Genomic DNA, 21,581 nt, shown 5'->3' on the forward strand with positions numbered 1-21,581 from the left:
AAAAAAAACACAGAAATCTTGGGCATTTAGTCTGATCTGTCTCCTGGTCCTATAGAAGTTTATGGGGTTCTACTGCGCCACAGTGCATGCATGGCAACCTGGACCCCGACTCAGCATTTACGGACAGTGCTGTGATCCCAGCACATACCAGCAATTATCTACTGGCACAGGGAATCTCCCAGCACTAATAACTTATTTGTGCTCTCTTCAGTAGATCATGCAACATAAAGAAGCCACAAATAAGTTATTAGTGACGGGAGACTTTTTGTGCTGGAGCTGATTGCCAGTATCTGCAAAGATTAATCCGATGGATAACAGGGAGAGGAGTGAGCTATTCATTTAATACATTTTTTTAATCTCTGCAGCAGGTGAATTTGTGTTGTAATGGGACATAGGCTTGTAATTCCTGGCCCCATCAGTTCACACCACCTTCACACCAGGTACGTGCAGTCAGGTGAGGCAGAGCCTCATCTAGTATTATGGAGGAAAAAGGTGTCAGCTTTAAGTTTGAAGCTGACAGCTTTTTCCCTATTCAGAGCAGCTTGTGACAGTTTACACAGCAGGGAAAGCCTCCCCACTGTGTAACCTGTCATGGACGGAGTGCTGCCTGTTAATTACGCTAAAAATCATTTTTTAGCGTAATTAACAGTACATCGATCTTGATAAATGAATCATTAATGAAAGTGAACTTATTTATCTTTCAAATGTTCAAGTATTCACATGACTATATTAAGCCAGTAAGTGTGGCTGCGTGATAACATCGGCTCTATGTTGGTCTTATCAGACTACAGTTTCTTAATAAGAAAAGTGTCTGAACAGCTTTGTGACTCTGACTTTCAGCTGTCACTGATACTAAGCACAGGTGCTAATATGCAAATTTGTTTTGTGTGGTGCAAGACATAAGAACTCAGTGACAAGTGATAGTAAATTATGTGCAAAGGTAGCTGCAGATTTCTGGAGTAAATGTCACTGTATATATTTGATGAAAGCAGTGACCATGTAGAATAAAATGGTGGCAGTTCCAATTCTTATATGTCACATGATAATTTCACTACTATATATCACATCTGTATTTTCAGTAAAAATACATGTACATTCATTTTGGCACACACAAATACAATGTAATACCACATTCTTTGGCCAAATATAAAAGATGAAGTTGCGTCGAGTAAATAGATACCAAATATGTCAAGATTTTATATTGCTGAGTGATCGTGAAACACCATAAAAAGAATATACTCAAAATTGTCTATAGGAGATGCTTTAAAAGTCTTTACAGCTCATCACAAGTGACATTTCATTAAGTTATATGGGCACTGCATGGTGCGAGGCGGTTGCATGCAGTACTTTTTTTCAGCGCACATCATTGTAGCGCAGTGGTGTGAACTGTGCCCATCTGTGACAAGGCAAGTTTTGTTGGGGCTACACTGGACAAAAAAGTCCCAATGCATCTGCTGTGAATGGGTCTTTAATGAAACAGGTCACTTTCTTTAGTTATTTTAACAAAGTAATAACTCCAGGTTCTAGCAGCAGCAATTGTGACGTGTCTGTAAATCAATCTGTATCTTTGGCTGATGGGGCAAGACTGTTTTTTAATTAGAAAATTGACTAACATACTATCTCCTTATGCATGCCAGAACACTATTACTTTATATCCAATGAAACATGTAGTGACACTTTCCGGGAAGGCCAGTATAAATATAGGAAGGATGAAGCATATACAAAACTTGCAAACATAAATTTGAACCAACCCATATGTCTTTTATAAGGATGTATGGAATTAATAAACTATGGTTACAACATAATCACGTCTGAGACTGTTCTCTTACACTGAAGAGAACACCCTGTCATATTTGACTTACACTATGCTGTGCAGATAGTACATGTCTTTACTTATATGACTCTTATAATACATCCATGACTACTATGTGCTTTGTGCTCAGTTCTTTTAGGCAGTGTGTGTGAATGTGTTCATCAAAGAGAATACAGCCATTGTTTATTATTACAACTGAGATCAATTGACTTGTTTCTTAGTGCTAATTGCACCAAAACTGCAACAGTTTCAAGTGTGTACAGTATATCTAAAAAATCCTATACCTTCGTTTTACAATAACTGGATGTTGAGGACTCTTCTGTCTAGTTATATCCTCTTGGAGATAGTAGTCAGTTTAATTGCCACTGCACCTAGTCTTTGACCATTGAACACACACTTGAAACTGTTGCAGTTTTGGTGCAATTAGCACTAAGAAACAAGTCAATTGATCTCAGTTGTAATAATAAACAATGGCTTTATTCTCTTAATCTTACCAACGTGTGTTAAAAAAAATATTTCTACGCATACTTTGTAATTATTTATGTACATGTGGGGAGCCATATTTTTTTATCATATACGCAGGATATGCTTCCTGCTTGGTAGTGCTACACAATGGATATGCTTTACTCCTCCCACAATGAATGATTTTGACTCAGCTGACTTATTGGGGTTTATTTACCAAGGGCAAATAGGCTGTTTACTTTGCAAGGAAACAAAGAATAGCTGTCATGTAAAAGGACAATAAAAAAAACATAATTTTTGCTTGTACATGATTGGATGATGAAAGTCAGCAGGACTTCTCCTTATATACAAAGCTAAAGGAAAATTCCCCTGCAAACTGAACATCCTATTTGCGTTTGGTAAATCAATCCCATTGAAAACCATCCACTTCCTGTGTAGCTATCTTATCTCATCAGTTGTCGGTGATTATATTAGCTAATATGCCATTTCTCTAATGGCTAATCTGCAAATCTCTACATAGAATAAAAAGGAAGAGGAAGCTTGTAAAATGTACACCAAAAATGACTTAAAGATAAATACCGCAGAAACAAATGGGAAGTTGTGTTCATTGAAAATATACTATACTCTCCCCGTAAAAGAGAACTGTTTGAGACAGTGATAGCCAGATAACTTATATAATGTCACATTGTGTGACTTACTATTTATGTTTGTATTAGACGCTGTGCAACTTTAAACTGATTGTTGAAAAAGTTTTCCTGCAACTCTATAGTGAATAGGAAAGTTAATTTGGGATGTCAGCTGGACATACACTTCACACACAGACATGAGAAAAAACATTCAGTGCCCAACAATACTGAAACAGTGACTATAGCTGAATGGCTGCAGTTCCTGTTCAGCAAAGAATTTTCGGACCAGTTCAAGTCAACTGTTGTCGAAAGGAGTGATGCTGATAGGACCACACACTGCTCAGGTCCCGCTGACTCCGCAGTGTATGGCCAACTTTAGGCTCTTTTAAGGTTACATTTGCATATTTAATCATTGTTGTAATATTTCTGCTCAAATCATTTTAACACCTAAAGTGTATCCAAAGACAAAACATGTTTTTTACTAGTTTTTGAAAGTAGAACCTTTGCCAGGTTTATTGCTGTTTTGTCTAAGCTGAGAAGATTTATCATCTCTCTGTGTCCTGGTGAGCACTGCTAGAAACACAGATGGGAACTGTGTAGGAGAAGTGGAAGTGAAGAGATTAAGAAGGGACATGATTTTGATGTGCAAAATGTTTAGTGGTAATGGCAACATCAGCAATAAACTTTTTACAGTAAACTCCATAACAAGGACTAGAGGCCACCCACCTAAAACTGGTGGAGAAAAGATTTAACCACAAGGGACGTAGGGGCTTTTTTTCAGTAAGAGCGGTTAAAGTCTGGAACTCGCTGCCACAAGCAGCTGAGAGTATTGAATCATTCAAAAAGCTTTTATTAGATATCTTCCTCAGAAACCGTAACATAGAGGGCTACAGGTACACTTAAAAACAAGGTCACACAGGGACCTTCATACACAGACACACAAAGGTTGAACTTGATGGGCCTTTGTCTTTCTTAAACCTCAAATACTATGTAACTATGTAACTCTAAGATTTTACAGTTGCCACCAGAACAGGAGGTGAGGGGAAATCTTCCAATGGGAACACATGGTTTGGTGACAACTGTCCAAGGCCTGATACACACCGAAATTGACAAATATGACTTTAGAAGGCATTTCTAACCCGTATAAATACATGTAAGGATTTTTCTTACACAATATTTTTATTAGTTTTAAATGGAAACTATAACAACAAAACAAGGTAGATAAATAAAAAGGGAGTACAACACAAAGCATGACTCATATTAAGGCAGGGTAACAAATATCTGTAAAAAATAAGTCAAGGCTACTAGACTTGCTGTATTTTTCTTTCAAGTTGCCTTGACTTATTTTTTACAGATGTACCATGACCTAGATAAATGAGAACCTTCACAGACATACACAGAGTAACAAAGCTTATCGCATATAATGATTTTTAATGGTGTAATTCAAACAGGGTAATTACCAGCATTTAGGTATGTTCAATTCCGATGCATTTAGAGAAAATAGAATTCTGTGGGGTTGATTAACTGAAGACAAATAGTCTGTTCACTTTGCAAGTAAATTAATACTTTGCGTAGGAAGTTTCACCTTAGTTTTGTGATTGTGGGGAAGCTCTGCTGACGTCCATCACCCAATCACATGCAAGCAAAAATACTGTTTCTTTTTTTTTTAAATTTTTCTTGTACATGATAGACAGACCCAGAGAGAGTGGGGCGGGCTGCATGACTTGGGGAAGGAATAGTCCCTGGAGAAGGGTTTAAAATAAAAAATGGGAATCAGTTGATCTTACCTGATTGGAGGTTGGAGTCAGGTGTCGAGGAGGAGCCGCATGGGATGGGACCGCAAGTAGGTTGTCCCGCCCACCCTCCCCTAATTTTTGGCAGTTGGAATGGTTGTTTATGTCACGGCAGCTTGGCGGGTTAAGGGGTCTTTGGGGGTACAGAAATGTGAGTCGGTTACAAAGTGGGGCGCCATCAGTGTGCTCCCTCCCCCTGTTGGTGTCGGTAGTTGTCGGGGGCCAGGCCCCTTAAAACATGGGAGGCAGTATCTGTCCTCGAGCTGGTGTGGCTGCGGCTGGGGACATGAGAGCGGTTTTTAGTAGAGGCCTTATTTTGGCTGACGGGCACCCAAAGACCCCTTCTCGGATCCAACAGTCATTCAGATTATTTATTTATATGTTATTTTGGTGATTATGTTGGTAACTGTTCAAATTTGGTATGTTTAATAAAGGGTTGCTGTGGCCATTTAAATCCATGTCACGCAGTCCGTGTGTTCACTGAGGTTTTCAACAGAGGAACGTAATTGACGAATCCATCAGTCATGGATTTTCTTTGCAAAGTGAAATTTTACCACATTTACAAAACTGAAGAGAAACTTCCTCTGCAAATTCCCTTACAATGTGAACTGCCTATTTGCCTTTAGTAAATCAACCCCTGTGCGTCCAATATCCAATTATAAACTCTAAATGTGGCTAAACACATATAAACTTGCACAAATGCATGTAAACATAGCCAGACCCGCAAAAAGGCAGCTACTAGACATGTGCATGGCCAAAAAAAATTGTTTTGGACGAAAAACAAATGAAAAATAAAAACATTTTCCTTAGTTTTATCAAAGTCAACGAGCCTCCGAACCTGAAACCGCACAATAAACTGCAGAACGAGCGGCGGTCATATTGGCCACCAGCGCGTTTCCGCGCCGCCATTTTGGAGTGTATCTTGGTATACACCAATAGGCGGCCCCCTCATGTTTGGGTGCCGCCATCTTGGTGCATACCAAAATATACTGGTGGCGCGCATGTGCAGAACTGCTCATTTAGTGTATGACATCACCGTCATGTGACATCATACTCTCCCCCTCCCAGATGGCGGTGGGCATGTGCAGAACGTGTCGACGGCCAATCTGATTATGGACATTTTTGTAACAATGTATTATTTGCACTGAGTTGTATGATACACGTGCGTTTTGTTTGTTATTCTTTTCACATTGTATCATATTGTTTCACATCTAGTATCAATTGTATCTGATACTTTGCAGATTAATTCACTTAATAATCATCTGATCACACAGATTTCAGCTGCTGCTTGACTTGATTGGAGTAGTGGCGCGAGGTTTCACTTTATTCCTTTTTATACCCGAATATAGTTTTCGACTGAATTTCAACTGAATTTTGTTGATTTGCAGGTTCGTCCGAATCCAAATGCACATGTCTAGCAGGTACATCTAAACACAGGAGAAAGTGATCAGGGAAGCATAAAGTTTGTTTATACCCAGAAATGATCCCAGATATTTCCTCCTGCATCAAAGTGCAGGAGTGCCAGTGTGAATGTAGGCTGACAGATGAATTCTCCTTACCCTAGAGAGTGTTGTTCTCAAGTCCTGTTGTGTCTCCAAGACAGAATGTGAGCAGAAATCCCCTCAGTAGGGCAGATGTCTCAAAAAATTATACAGGAGTTTTAACCATTTCCTTCTCAATCTAAAACCCAAACTCTGTCTAGAAATATACTTTATTGCTAACTGAAGGCCCTTTTGTGGGCTGTAAGACCATGGAGTAAGTACTGTCGGCAACTAGTGGCTGCTATGTTCACAGAAATTCTGAAGTTGCTTTTGCTAGAACTGATTCACTGGTGGGGTAGTTCCTATCAGTGTTGTGTTAGTTCCTAACACTGACGTTGTTTATGCAGAGTTGGTTCCTGTAAATGGCAGCAGGGTATGAACAATGGGGGGTCCTACTTACTGGATATAGCAGGTCTGCGTATCTCAGAGACCTGACGACTATACTCAGAGATATGGGATGGTGAATAATGTGTTACTCCACATACATGGTATATCTTATAAAGCTACATTCTACTTTTCTTGTATTGTCATAATTTTTGATAACATGTTTTGTAAATCATTATTCAATGCTTCAAATGGATGCTTAATCATTTCACATAATACTGGTGCCCCTACTTAGTGTTGTCACTTAGGGGGCATATTTATAAATCAGTAAATGTGGCTTTAAATTGACTGGTGGTGAATCAATCACCGTTATTTAAAACAGATGCACCTGGACGAATCACAGACAGTGCATGTCAGATTCACTGCTTTATAAATATGCACCTTAACATTGGCAGTCATTTGTTCTTTATTCCCATTTTTTTAAAAGACTGTGTAAAGATAAAAATAAAACACATTATCCTGAAAAACCAAACCATGATTCTAATTGTTTTATGTTTTATCTGGCATGCTTTGTGTTTGGCATTTAAATCATTGTCTGTATATGAGGGTTAAATATGTAACTGGGATAAATTAAGCAGATGTTTTGGTTATCTTGAGTTATTCCAAGAGTCATTAGGACAGAGGGAACAAAGATCTTGCAACTTCGAAGTGTCTTTGACATTGCAGGCAATAGTCCTTAATGGGTGAGTTTTCCCTTACGTCATTGCCATAAGAATGAAAACGTTATGTTCTCACGACTGACTCCAAGAACCATCCCAGGACAAAAAGAACAGCTGCTAACAGTCTGGAGCTATCTAGAATGTTTCCTGTGCTAGGATAGTGTGGGGAAGGAAATGGACAAATTAGGACAGGAAGACTTGGACTGTTGGATTGTCAGTCACTCACATTTCAATGATCTCTTACTACTGCAATCCTTACAGTCAAGGTCAAATCATAGGACACTGATACATAAGGCACTATTACAGCCACTGCATTAACAGAAATGGAAACAGCAGATCCAGAGTAAATTCAACTCCAACATCAGATTTTTCTAACCATGCACAATGTGTGATATATTCTCAAAAATAAATATGGAGACGTTATACAGCCTTGTTGCAGTCCTTGTACAATCTTGAACCAATTGGTTCTGCCCTTCTAATTGTTGCTTTGTGATGTGTATATTAATACCTCAGGAGACAAAAGAAAGTGTCTGGGTATCCCCATTTTCTTAAAGTAAACCTGTCACAAGCCTGGGAATTTCCGAGCATATGAAAGATAAATGCCAAAGCAGAGATTATTTTGAGCAAAAACCCAAGAAGATCCGAAGGCATAGGTATCTGAAGTCATATCCAAACATCAGCTGTTCCCTGTAAAGATTATGCTTGTTCCTAGCCTCTCCTGAGTTTCTGTGATAGCCTTTTTAATATGATGGAATGCAGCCTCAATAACTAATAAAGAGGATAAGGAATGGGAGGAAACGTAACTTTATATTTACATGCAATTTCATTTGCTTATCTTTGTCAATTTACTGATTGTTTTAATGTAATTTTCGCTGAAAGTAACCTAGCCAACGGTTTATTATGGTTCACATAGTTAAAAAATGTAGTTGTCATTGAAGCACACTTTTTTCCTGTAACTCCTTTGCTTTACTGTTGTCAAGTGAACGTTGTCAATTTGATACATGGTTTCATTTTTGTGTGTGTTAATTTGTTAATGAAAAAGTGCTTTTCATAAAGGTTACAGTGCTTCATTACACTGCTGACTGTGCTTTGTTTCCTTGTACTTGAAAATTGCGTAGAAATGTTTGAATAATTTATCCATAACGTTTCAGTTTAATCTAGACTATTGAGTATCATTGTGCTAGATTTTGTCTCCACAACAGTGAAGAGCTATTGGTTAGGTTACCAGAAAAGATATAGATTTGTGTAATCAGAAACATGTTTACTTGCATTCTAGCATGAATCCCCTTGCATGTTAAATGTTGCCTCGGGGGCTAAAGATTTAGATTTGTGGTTTTGCTTGGCATTTAGCAGACCACGTTTGGATATGTAAGTATGTTTTTAGTGTATTTCTTTCATAAATGGGTACCAGCTGTTTCCGCAACTATCTCAACCCTTAATTTGTTTTAGGGTATGAGCTGGGAATTGAGTTGTGCCTTATAATTTTCTGTTATGGTATGTTTCGTGGTCCAGGAGGTCAGTACCTTTGCCTTGTAGCAATAAGGTCCTGGATTTGAGTCCCACCATGTACCCTGGCTGGACAGAGTTTGTACAATATAACCCTACCTGATGTTAGGTGTATCTTCTTTATTTAAAAATAAATATGCATCTCTTAGGAAGGATCTACTGGTTTCCTAACACAGTTGCATTGGCTAGAGTTAGACCAAAAAAAGCTATACATTTTTAGCCAAGCGACAACCAAAAAACTATGGGGTGGAATTTATCAAAACTGGGGCAAACAGAATCTGGAGCAGTTGCCCAGGGCAGCATCTCTCTACAGTTTGCTCAGGAAAGATTTGAAAATGAGATAGAGATGCTGATTGGCTGCAGTGCAAATCTTTGTCTGCTCCAGTTTTGATAAATCCCCCATCCCCCCATGTGTCTTTAGGCATCACCAGTATCAAATGTATATGTGAAAATGCCTTTTTTACTTATGTATATGGCACAGTTTCTTTTTTCACTAACTTTAAAATGAGATAATATGGATGCATGGTATAGATCAAGTATTGGAGTATGTTCACTATTTAGCGCATATAAAACCTCCTTTACTTTTAATACCTATAGGATTCAGCTCATTCTTTTTAAAGCAAGGACATACAGCCATTAGCAGTTGGTTAGTGAACATGAACCAATGGCTTCCAGTAAAAATGTATAAATTCTCCTTGCTCCACCACAACTCTGAAATCAGAATTTAACCTGAAGAAAGAAGTGAAGCAGGCTGTAAGTGCTAAGGGAACCTCAGAGTTGAATGCTTGGTTCCCCACTGCATCTTTGATTCCTCCAGCCAGTCCCTACGTCAATCCATGGCACACTAGTGATGTACGGGCTGAGGGATGCATCAGAGGACCAGGTAATTGGTGCATCCGGAAGTGTCGGGCACCGGCGTAAGCCAGAGATCTGCAATACAGAGAAGTTTTAGTACCATGCCCATCAGAAAGGTAAGCAGAATCTTACAATGGGGAGTTAGTAACAGTGACAACAAAAATTACAAAGTTGTGCCTCAAAATATAAACCGTTTACAGAGCTTTAATACTCTAAAACCTTGTTTTGTATATAGTTTGTAATGATGGTGGCAGTTTTATTTGTTCATTACTCATGTAGGCTCTGCTTCCTGCATAGTAGTGCTGCATAGTGACTTTTCTCTACTACTGCAAAATCTTAGAAGTGGAGTCTGTCTGATGAAATAATATACTGTCTATAAAGCTTCCTAAACTTAGTTGACTTTTCCACCATAAAAATGTAGTTGGTATTTTCTAAGTTTTTTTAATGATGGGTTTCCCATATTACCACATCAAATGTACACATCTTGTAAATGAATGCAAATGACTTGCAAATGACATACACTGTCCTGAACTTTAACACCATTATCACCAAGAAAGCATCTAACACCAAGAATGCTTTCGATGCCCCGGAATGAGTATAAACAGATATGCACAATACTAATCAGCAAATTTACACATACTTTACAACACATGTATTTCCTTTTCAGAGCGCATTGCTGTCCTGAAATATTTGGTTTAAACATCTGTAATCAGTATGTTTATCTGAAAAACATCAACAAAAATCATTTCCCAGACATCACTGCTTGAAGAGTTCAAACCGAAAATTCTGTACAAAAGGTGAGATAGGGACATGCACAGTCCGTGCATTTTCTGGGGTTAGACCACTTCCTGCCAAAGTCTTTTTATTTAGCTTTGAATAGCATGGAGAAGGTTCAGAGCTGTCAGATTTTTATTGCCATTTGTGTACATATTGGGGAGATTTCTTCTCACTGCCTGTGATGGGAAGAAGTGATGGGAAATCTCTCCAGCAGAACATTAACATATGTTTAGTAATGTGAGGAATGCTTAGAACCTCTGACATAGTTTTTTTCGCTGTCCATGCCTTCCTGTTCCAGTCCCAGTTTTACTCCTGTTTTTTCTATGACCATCACAAGGGCAAGATGTGAGGAATTATCTTTCCAGTTGGGTCACAGACAGAAGTAGCACCTGGCAGAACTGTTAGTTTAGAAGTTAAGCTATAACGGATCCATAAACTGGTAAAAAGCTAGCTATCACATGACCCATAGTGCTTCTGTTATATTACAAAAACACTACTGGAACTGGAATAACACCAACAAACAAAATATAACTATTCAAACTAAAAAGTGCATACTCAAACCAGTTATACGTTGGGGCAGTGTAACATTTACAGAAGAGCTCTGCTACCTTCCCGCCCCCATAATTATAGAAATATATCTTATGTTCTTTATGTGTGTCTCACTGACTCAAGACAAATGGAGTTGGCCTCAGGCATTGCTGTCAGATGTCAGTATGTGTGCTGTCCAGGTGCAGCTTGATTTCCTTTGGAAGCCTAAATAAAAGCTTAATCTGCTCTTAGTCAATGCTCTTAGTATACTGCGTGGAGGCTCCAAGTCTAGTGGTGGGGGAGCCTCTGTCATATGAGTTTGGAAGGTGACTGAGGGGAGGGAAATTGCACCCAAAACTGAGCAGCTATGCAAACCAGTAAGGATGTTTTCTCACTGTTGTGGTGCATTAATGCATGGCATAAGGCATTTTTACACGCCAAACATTGTGAATCCAACCACACATTGTGCAAAGGCAGCCCATTCATGTATAATGCATCATACTACATCAAAAAAGGTGCATGCACTTTTTTTAGTAATGCAGCTCACCACAGCGCATGGTAGTGGATTGGGTAGGCACACTGCAAACTAGGTGCATTAATAATGCTGTTGCCTCAAGGGTCAATAGCACATACAGTATGTCATGCTGCAGCACACATGTAGACTATCACCTGGTAGCCTACAAGTAACATGATCTTGTATTTATGCTCAGTCTATGTAAAGCCCTGTGTCTATGGGCTTTAGGCTTATGTTGATGGCATCAGTTTGACATCAGTTTGAGACGCTTCTGAGATAATTCAGAATTCATTGACAGGTGCATTGTCCTCCTGACCTACATTGAGTTTTGCATTCCTATAGACTTGTATGGTAATGCAAAACTCATTTGAACCAAGCAAAAGCTCATCAAAACAGGTGCTAAAGACATCCAGGAAGACACCCGAGCCTTGGTGCAAGATATCACCATATCATCCATATACCCATTGCTGCAGATTTCCTCGATTTATATAACTGCTCCCACAGTTAACATGCCAAGCTGAATACCTCCTATACCTTAATGTCACCAACCCTCATAAGCCCTATTTCACACCAGACACCAAACTCCTAAAAACCACTCCACCTTTCCCAGTATATCCCCTCTTATGCTGGAGGAATTATTTAGCGCACACTTGTTTAAGGTGATGGTGATAAGAAAGGGATTTTAGCTAGGTTACAGGGTCTAAGTTACCTTGTAGTAGCTTACAGGGTCTAAGTTACCTTGTAGGCACCCCCCCACCCCCACCGCGATAGAACAGGTCTGGTTACAAATGCAATTTCTGCTACCTTTGTTCCTACCAGGACTGTGCTGAGATTGTGGGCAGCATTGTACTAAGATGTTGACTTCAATTTTTTATCTGCACAGGATAATTTTTATCTGCTTGTATGTTAGCATACAAATCTAATAAAGGTGATTGCCATATAAAAACATGTAATTCCTATACTTACAGATGAACAAATAAAAAACAAATAAAAAACACAAAATGTACAGCACATAAAATCATGAGATGCCTAAAATATATTTGGATGGGTTTCAGTCAGAATCAAATCGTGAATTACGCTTATTGTGCTTTATGTTTCATGATCGAATTTGGGCACTCTTTTAAAAGTATATGTTTTGTTCATTGTTTGGTTGTTCTATAGCCAGTTAACTCGCGAAGCAATAGTTAATATGTCCAGGGATTCATTTAGCTTGATTTAGGTTAACCAAACATTGTGAGTCATTCTATCCAGGCTTGTGTATCTATACTTGATTTATGTTTTTTAAAGCCTTTCTTTAAGGCTTTTACTTCTGAATCTGAGGTTTAACATTTAATCCTCAATCCAAACATGGACTTTAAAATCTTTCCCAGACTTGTTCACGTTAAAGGAAAGAATAACTTCTCGCTAGATAAAGAGGCTGTTCTCATCCATCAAACCATTCTATAAAAATGTCATGTATGCTAATTGGAACACATTAGCTAAACATGAGAGGATATGGCTGGAGAGAAAATGATTTTCTGAGTAACTGCAGGGGATTTTTATACCATGATTTCAATATGAGATATTAAAAGCTAGTCTTGGGATTTACCAGTTTAGTAACCTTGGCAGTTGTTGTGACTAGAGATGCACCGATACCAGTTTTTCTATAAAAAAAATTTCGGTACTCGCCGATACCAAATACTGATACTGGAAGTTCCATTAAGGAAACCAGGCAGCGTATAATTACTCGCTGCCCGGTTTCCTTATTAGCCGGGAAGACGTCTCCATGCTCCCTCGTCACTTGGTGACAAGAAAGCATGGAGCCGGCTTTCTGGCTAATCAGGAAGCTGAAGGGCGGTTAATGACTCGCGGCCTGGCTTCCTGATTGGCAAACTTCCCGACCAATCAGGAAGCTGGGCAGTGATCACTACACAGCCGGGAAGCCGGCTTCATGCTCCCTCATCACCGGGTGACGAGGGAGCATGGAGCCGGCTTTCTGGTCAATCAGAAAGCCGAGAAGCGGGTAATGACACGCCGCCTGGCTTCCCGATTGGCCAGATTCCCGGCCAATCGGGAAGCTGGGCAGCGAGTCATTACACGCCACCCGGCTACCTGATTGGCTGGTAAGCCAGCTCCATGCTCCCTGGTGACTGAGCTGTGAAAATAATACAAGGTGAGACTTCCTTAAGTGTCTGTTGGGTGCTCTTTATAAATAATAGCACACCTTTGCTACCATAATTGCTTAGAATGTAACATCATATATGGTACATATTGCTACATTGTAGATATGGTTGGTAAACTGGTATATTAATATGGGAGAACATCTCCAGGTGATTTTTTTCCCCCCCATTAATGCAGTGCTGTGGTTTACTGAGGTTTCATAGCACAAAATTTAAACCTAAATCCAAATCTTTTTTTGGCTGTACTTCCCTTTGGGGTCACAGGATTACATTTTCTAATGTGCACCTATGAACCAAAGTCAGCAGGTAGAAGGCTACTGCCTACTATATGATGACAACGCAGAGCTGCGCTGCAACCTGGAAGGATCCCAAAAATATTGATTGGATCCACGCAGCTGCTTGATTGAAGGCTAATTCTGCCTCTCTAGAGCCAGACCCAGCAGTGCCAGCCCCCTCCACTGTCTGTCTCACCAGTCAGCTCTGGAGTTACAGAGGGGTGGAATCCCTGTCGGGAGAGGTGACTGATGGTCACTAATCTCTGCAGGGAGGAGACAAGGAGCTGAGTGATCAGCGGTCACACAATCGCTCAGCTCTTGATCTATAGAGTCGGCATGTGAAAGCTGCGGTGTTCCACCACGGCTCTAAGTATTGGGAAGAGTACATTTTACTCTTCCAATACTTCTCCTTTTAAATAGCTGAATCACATCCAGGTTGCTGTGGTTGAAGAGGACAACATTTTTTTTTACTTTTAACACTGATGCATGAAAAGTCTTGTGAAAGATAAAGTAGGGTCAAAGCGACGGACGTGCTTTGCCTGAATTTTCAATTTTTTAAAATAGTTTCCAGTTCTGCGTCATGAATGATTCCAACTACAGGAACAGTGTGGACACTAAGTATGTCAAAGTTTTTTGTGCGGTCTACTACCGTTCTATTCATTTATTACACTAACCTACACGATTCAATTTTGAGTAAAGGCCGAATGAATGAGCTAATAAAAACAAACAAGACTCTACTCTTACTTGGGCTATGCTATCCACTACATCCGATGAAACACTGCTACACTTAATATATTCATAGCTCATTCTTCCGAACAGATTAAGTCAAACATTAACCTCCTCTCTGAGCTTCTTATTAACATAAACAGAGAGTTGAAATTCACTGTGTAACCACTGTCTGCTCATTTGCCACTCACTGGAACAATGGAAGTTATGTTTGCCCTGGGATACATTAATACAATTCTCATTTGGCTTGCAGTATGACCATATATAGCAGTTTTCTGATACTTACACATAAATATACGCATATAAATTAGCAGTGAATGTAGTTTTTCTATTGTGCATGACTCTTCATTTGTGAGGATATTACATGCCTGACATTCAACTGCTATAGACAGCTGAAGTATTTATTTTCTGAGCAAATATTCAGTCCATGTACTCCCAATAAACTAATGACATCTCATATAAATGGTACAGAGTACCTTAAATCAGATGAGTTCTGATTATAGTTTAGCTCAAGAGAGGACATCCTAAAACATTCAATGTGAAAATGGCTTAAAGTAGTATTAAGGTCTGTGTGTTTTTTACTTTAATGCATTCTCTGCATTACCAGTACCGTTTGCTCTCCTTCTTCCCCCCACACTTACCTGTCAGGGTTGCTTGTCACCACCGCTGGTCCCAAAACGATCCTCCATTCCCCCGAACTTCCTGGTTGCGGGGCGAGGATATTCATGGCAGAGGAGCCATAGGCTTCTTCTGCCATCAATCAAACTGTTGGGCGGAGAGGACGGGCGTGGCCTGCCACAGGGCTGTGCGTGTCTATGGACGCATACAGCTACTGCGACCACCGCCAGGAATGAACACCTACAGGTGCCTCCACAGCAGCTGCTTAGCTGATGGAGGCACCTGTGCAGGGGGCAGGGGGGGAGAGCGCTGCTGGGACCCACTAGAAAATGAGGAATTGAAAACTTAAAGAAAAACTACAGCAGTTTTTATACAAAGGTGGAACTCCTACTAGTAAATATTTTTAAAAACATGAACCTTAAATATCGCTTTAATATAGCTTAATGTGTCAGAAATCCTCCAGAGGTTTTTAGTGCTGTAAATATTCTCAGAAGGTCCATAATTTTTACATATTTGTTGCAGGAAATGGTGATGGGTACGCACATCTAGTTTGATAATTAGTAAATACAATGCTGTTAAGAACACTTGAAGGAGCAAAGTGCATTAAGCAAATACAGATGGGCATCACAAGCAGCTGCCAAGGATGCAGAGCAGGCAGGGGGGCTTAAACTAAATAAAAGAACAATAAGTAAACCTAAACATCTGCCAGGCAATAACATTAATAGCGATTACCATACATGCTGATCATTTTTAAAAGTAATTTCTTATGTTAAAATCTAAGTACCTGTTTTGTATTGTTAAAGAAATGGCTCCCTTGATTCCCTTGTGCAGTTTTTGTGGGAGTGTGCAGACTGCAGTTACCAACTACTGACTTTTGCATAACTGCCCACCAGTCCACAGCATTGATTCAGTAAAATATTTGACCGCTTCCCAATGCTAAATCTCTTTAGATGTCTGTTTGTTTCTTTGCATGAGCTGCCCATTTTAAACCCCCCTCCTTCTGCAACATTTCAATGGTATTCAGATTAGATCTTTGACTATGGTAGTCCATAACCCTCCATGTCTTTCCTGGGCCATTCCTTAATGGATTTTCTAGTATGTTTCGAATCATTGGTAAAAGTTAAATTTCCAGTTGAACTTTTACTTTCAAACAGATGGGCTCACTCTCTCTCATTAAGCAAAATTTGATATGCTGCAGAATTTGTAGTTGATGACTGCACGCTGAGCAGGCCCTAAAGCAGCAAAGCAACCCCAAATCATACCCTGTCCACCTTCAGGCTTAACAGTTGGTAAGGTACTATTCATGAAATGCCGTCTTCAGTTTACCCCAAACATGTCTACTGTTACTGTGGCCAAACAATCTTTAATGTATCAGTCCACAGCACATTGTTCCAGAAAGCTTGGCCTTTGTCTATATTTTCAATTGCAAACTGTAGTCTTGCCCTAATGATATTCTTGGATAATGAAGGCTTTTTTTCTGGCACATCTTCCATGTGGGTTAAATTGTTGTAGTCTCTTTTTGATTGTAGGTGCATGCACTTTATCAATAACTGTTTCAGAAGTTACTCACAGAACCCACAATTAAATGTTGGGGTCCTTAGAGACTTGTGTTTTTTATATGAAATAGTGAATTTTCTGGGCCAGCAAGTACATGTACATGCATTTTTGTGTGTTAGGGACCAGAAAAATATGTGACAAACTGGATTTTTTTTTTTTTTTTTTTTAAAGCTCTGCAACTGAATGCAGTGGTGTGAACTACACTACACACTACACTAAACACCACACACTACACACACGAAAACCATTGGAATCTATGGACATGTGTTTTTGGACCAGACAAAAAAACATTCTGGTCTGGATCTGATCTGGACATGGTGTGAATAAGCCCTTAAACAGGTCTCAAGCAGGCCATACACTTGGCAGTTTTCGATCTCAATTGCTTTTGATTAGGGATGCAGCGATACTTTGCAGATACCAGTGCCGATACTTGGCATTTTCATGAGAACTACCAGGGTTGCAGCGGTTGCGGCTGGGACTTGGCTCTGGCGCTCCACCACTGTCCTGAAATCATTAGTCGATATTGTTTTAGAAAAACTGTCACATGACAATAAACAAAAATGTATCAGTACTCGTACTTATAAGTACTTGGGCAAGTATCAGTACTTGTACTTGCAAAAATGGTATCGGTGCATCCCTTTATATATGTTTATAAAAACAAAATCATACATTAAAACAGAGATGTACTAATCCCAGGAGCTCCGTGTGCTCCTTACAAATGACAGCTGCCTCCTAACTTTTGAGTTTTTATCTAGTCTAGACTTGGAGCTCGAAAAGTATCTGTACTTGCAGTTGTACTTGTACCAAATACGGTACTTGGTATCCGTGCATCCCTACTTTTGATTCACTGGCCATTACTTTGTAATTTTAACAAAAAGTTTCATTGAAAGTTGAAGCTCGAATTAAATAGAAAATTCCCTCTATCAAATTGCCATTTGGCAATATGGTAAAAGTGTTGATGGACTGCCACATGGATGTTTTAGAAGTAGATCTTTAATAGTATCACCCCAGAAACAAAACAAAAAACTCTTCAACCCTGCAATTAAAGCAATAATAATTTCAATTGGTATGTGGTTTTTAGCTGCCTGGAGATGACTTTGACTTGTTAGGTCAGCAGCTGATAAGAATCTCTGGGGTGGTTTCTCATCAGATGAGTAGTCACCTTGCCTTACGTATGGAACAGTCCTGTTCAGGTCACAAAATGAAAAAAAAAAAAATTAACAGTTGATGCAACTTGCGAACATTTTCAACCAGGATTTGCTAAACTTGTAATTTTTCTTATTTTCTCTTTTTTTCCCTCCAGGAAGAAGCAGACAGCATTTCCTGCCAGGAACAAATTAATCGATCCATTTATTGGGCAGATGGCTTTGTGTTTGTCTTCTCAATCACAGATTATAATAGTTACCGTGTGATTAGACCTTTGTACCAGCACTTAAGGAAAATCCACCCAAACACCAAAATTCCACTTCTTTTGGTAGGAAATAAAGCTGATCTTCTAAGAGCCCGACAAGTGGAATCTGATGAAGGTCTTCAGCTTGCTAATGAACTTTCTGGGACATATGCTGAAGTATCTGCTAGAGAAAATTATGAAGGGGTATATGGAGCTTTCTACCAACTGTGTCAGGAGGTTGGAAAGATGATCTTCAGCTGCAATGGGGAAAAGAGAAGAGGACTTCATCTTGTGCGCCCCAGATCTCCTAACATGCAAGACCTAAAAAGACGCTTTAAGCAGGTGTTGTCTTCCAAAGTGAAGTCTACCACCACACTATGACCGCTTCTGGTATTGCAAGAGTGGCCTGGTCTCCTGTGGCAGCTGCCATTCACCGACATGGATTGCATATTAGTGTCAGTGCAGTGACTTCATGTACAATGTCTGAGAAGCTTCTGAGACAAGTGTTTTGTTTAGTCACTAGTCCTTTATTTGACTACATTTTAAATATTCATTTATTCTTCAAAGGTTTATTGGTCCAAATTGTGCTGGTACTAATTTGGCCATGTTGCATTTATTTTGTTGCTAAAGTTTTCTGATAACATTAATGCCTATTTGCAACTCAAGTGATTGTTGCATGCCATGATGTTAACCTAACTGTCTATATGATTTAAAAGGCCTTGAAAGCACCATGGTACCATGGACAGGTAAAGAGTGAAAAATGATGTGGCTGCTTGCCTAATGTTCCCCTATGGCAGCACAATGGATGATAGCAAGGATGTCAGGTTGTCAAAAGATATACAGTATATCCACACTGAGGATAAGAACATCCATTTGTCAGCATCCCCAAGTATAAGATCTTTTCAGTGGCTTAGGCCAAATACTGTCTGATGTGTGAGTGGATTTATAAGCTGCTACAGTATGTTCTCTGGCCTATTTTATTCATTGCTTTTATTATCTGACTTATGTTTAAACTATCAACAAAAGATGCTCAAGACTGTGAACCATAGTTACATACATTTCCAATAAGGCTTTAGTAAAATTAAGTTACAGCATGACACTTTAGGAAATAGAAAGCAATGCATGGAGTTACTAAGTTAAAAATGAAATCAGTTGTAGAAATAATTTTTTTTTTGCAACTATCTATTTTGTACATTTGACACAACTTTTCACATTCAATCCTATAACTGTTCTGGGAAAGTGAATTATTTAACGTATTTTAAAAACATTCAAATGTTCTTATTTTAGTAAATACTACAATGCTTAATTGGTTTTCCAGTTTTTTGGAAATTGAACATCTGTTTGTGAATCTTCCTTAATGTTCTACCCTTGCCTCCCTTTACATCGCTGATGGCGAAACTGGAAGATATGAGTTCAGATTCTGCCTGCAGCACCATCTACTGTTAAAAACTGTTATCGCAGCACCAACAGCATCATGTGTCAGTGATAGCAATGTATATTAAAAAAAGGGGCATTAGCAAGAATACACTATTGTTACTCTACAGGGGAGTCAGAGGCAAGTAGGGTGTGTCTGATTAAACTAGAAATCCCCTTTAGGTTTGTTGTATAAATGAGCATCCCTCAGCAATAGTTATATCCTAGTAATCAGTGCATTAATGTACGAATATTTAAAGGCACTCCTGTTTGTATGTTTGCCTGTGCTCACTTCCTTGGCTGCACATGTGCCTGCATATACAAAAATAACTACCTTAGCATGTATGGGGACGCATACTGGAGTAATCATGTGAATGAGCATATAAGTGAGCGAATGAGCATATAAGTGAGCACATACACTATATTGCCAAAACTATTTGGACACCCCTTCAAATCATTGGATTCAGGTCCCAATCACCTCCATGGCCACAGGTGTATAAAATCAAGCACCAAGGCATGCAGACTGCTTCTACAAACATTTGTGAAAGAATGGGTCTCTCTCTGTCACGGTCTAGGGACCAGGGCACTAGGGTACGTGAGCTCCTGTGTTTGCGGAGTTGGTAGGAGTCACAAAGAGGCGGGATATCGGGGATGTAGGTCACAGGGAGAGAGGAACGAATGGTCTGTGCGTTCTGAGGACGCACTAGAGGCGCAGAATCTAAGAAGGGCCAGGTATTCGACAAGCGTGTCTGGGCTTGGCGGTTGCAAGGGGAACGGTACTTGATTGACTGCATTGTGCCAAGTGTAAAGTTTGGTGGAGGGGTGATTATGTGTGTGGGGTTGTTTTTCAGGGGTTGGGCTTGGCCCATTAGTTCCAGTGAAGGGAACTCTTAAGACATCAGCATACCAAGACATTTTGGACAATTTCATGCTCCCAACTTTGTGGGAACAGTTTGGGGATGGGCCCTTCCTGTTGCAACATGACTGTGCACCAGTGCACACAGCAAGGTCCATAAAGACATGGATGAGCGAGCTTGGGGTGGAGGAACTTGACTGGCCTGTACATAGTCCTGACCTTATCCCATAAGAACACCTTTGGGATGAATTAGAGCGGAGACTGCGAGCCAGGCCTTCTTGTCCAACATCAGTACCTGACCTCACAAATGCACTTCTGGAAGAATGGTAAAACATTCCCATAGACACACTCCTAAACTTTGTGGACGCCTTCCCAGAAGAGTTGAAGCTGTCATAGCGGCAAAGGGTGGGCCAACTCAATATTGAACTATACGGACTAAGATTGGGATGTCATTAAAGTTTATGTGTGTGTAAAGGCAGACGTCCCAATACTTTGGGCAATATAATGTACCAGTAACCAGGGTATGATATCCCAGCTACTGGCTGCTGATTACTACCATCTGACAATAATCACAGTTAACACTGTTATTCCATAATAATGCTATTTCTCCTTACATTTGAAAAAGCAATGATGCTACAATATACTGGAGCACATGTTGGGCAATTTACAGATGAGAAAAAAAGCTGACTAAAATATTTCTGGTCTTATGATCATTATATACCTCCATCTTGAAGGGGTTAAAGAGAACCTATCATGTGAGAAATGGAGGTGGCCGTTGCTGAACTCCTCTGAAACTGCTGTGTGCCTGGATATCAAGCTGACACTATTTGCTTCTATATGCTGAGCTTCTGACCTGGAATGAGCATGTGCAGGACAGTAGTTATGTCTTTTCTCTGAGTTTCCTCATCTGCATACTTGTTTCAGGTAAATGATTTAGAAAGTATTGGTGCTGGCTGGTCAGCCAGCGAAGAAGATTCTTCAGAAGAAGGTCAGACATGGAAGCCTCCATATTGAAGTTAACTCTTCTTGAACTACTTTAGGTACTTTAATTACACATTTTTAAACCCCTGGCACATCTATTAAAGACTGCATTTAAAACATTTATGAAACTGTTGGCTGATCCTACAGA

General features: G+C 39.6%; 1 protein-coding gene across 1 annotated transcript in view; it reads left to right on the top strand.

Annotated features, from left to right (window-relative positions):
* The window catches only part of LOC108795137 (ras-like protein family member 11A-like), a 34,194-nt gene extending 15,468 nt beyond the window's left edge, over positions 1–18,726 (top strand). Inside the window, exon 4 of the mRNA XM_018566328.1 lies at positions 18,097–18,726. Coding sequence (XP_018421830.1) covers positions 18,097–18,564 — 468 coding nt within the window. The 3' untranslated portion in view covers positions 18,565–18,726. The remainder of the gene's footprint in view (positions 1–18,096) is intronic.
* Positions 18,727–21,581: the final 2,855 nt, after the last annotated feature.

Source organism: Nanorana parkeri, unplaced genomic scaffold (genome assembly GCF_000935625.1).
Source record: "Nanorana parkeri isolate BGI_ZX_2015 unplaced genomic scaffold, ASM93562v1 scaffold938, whole genome shotgun sequence".
NCBI lineage: Eukaryota > Metazoa > Chordata > Amphibia > Anura > Dicroglossidae > Nanorana > Nanorana parkeri.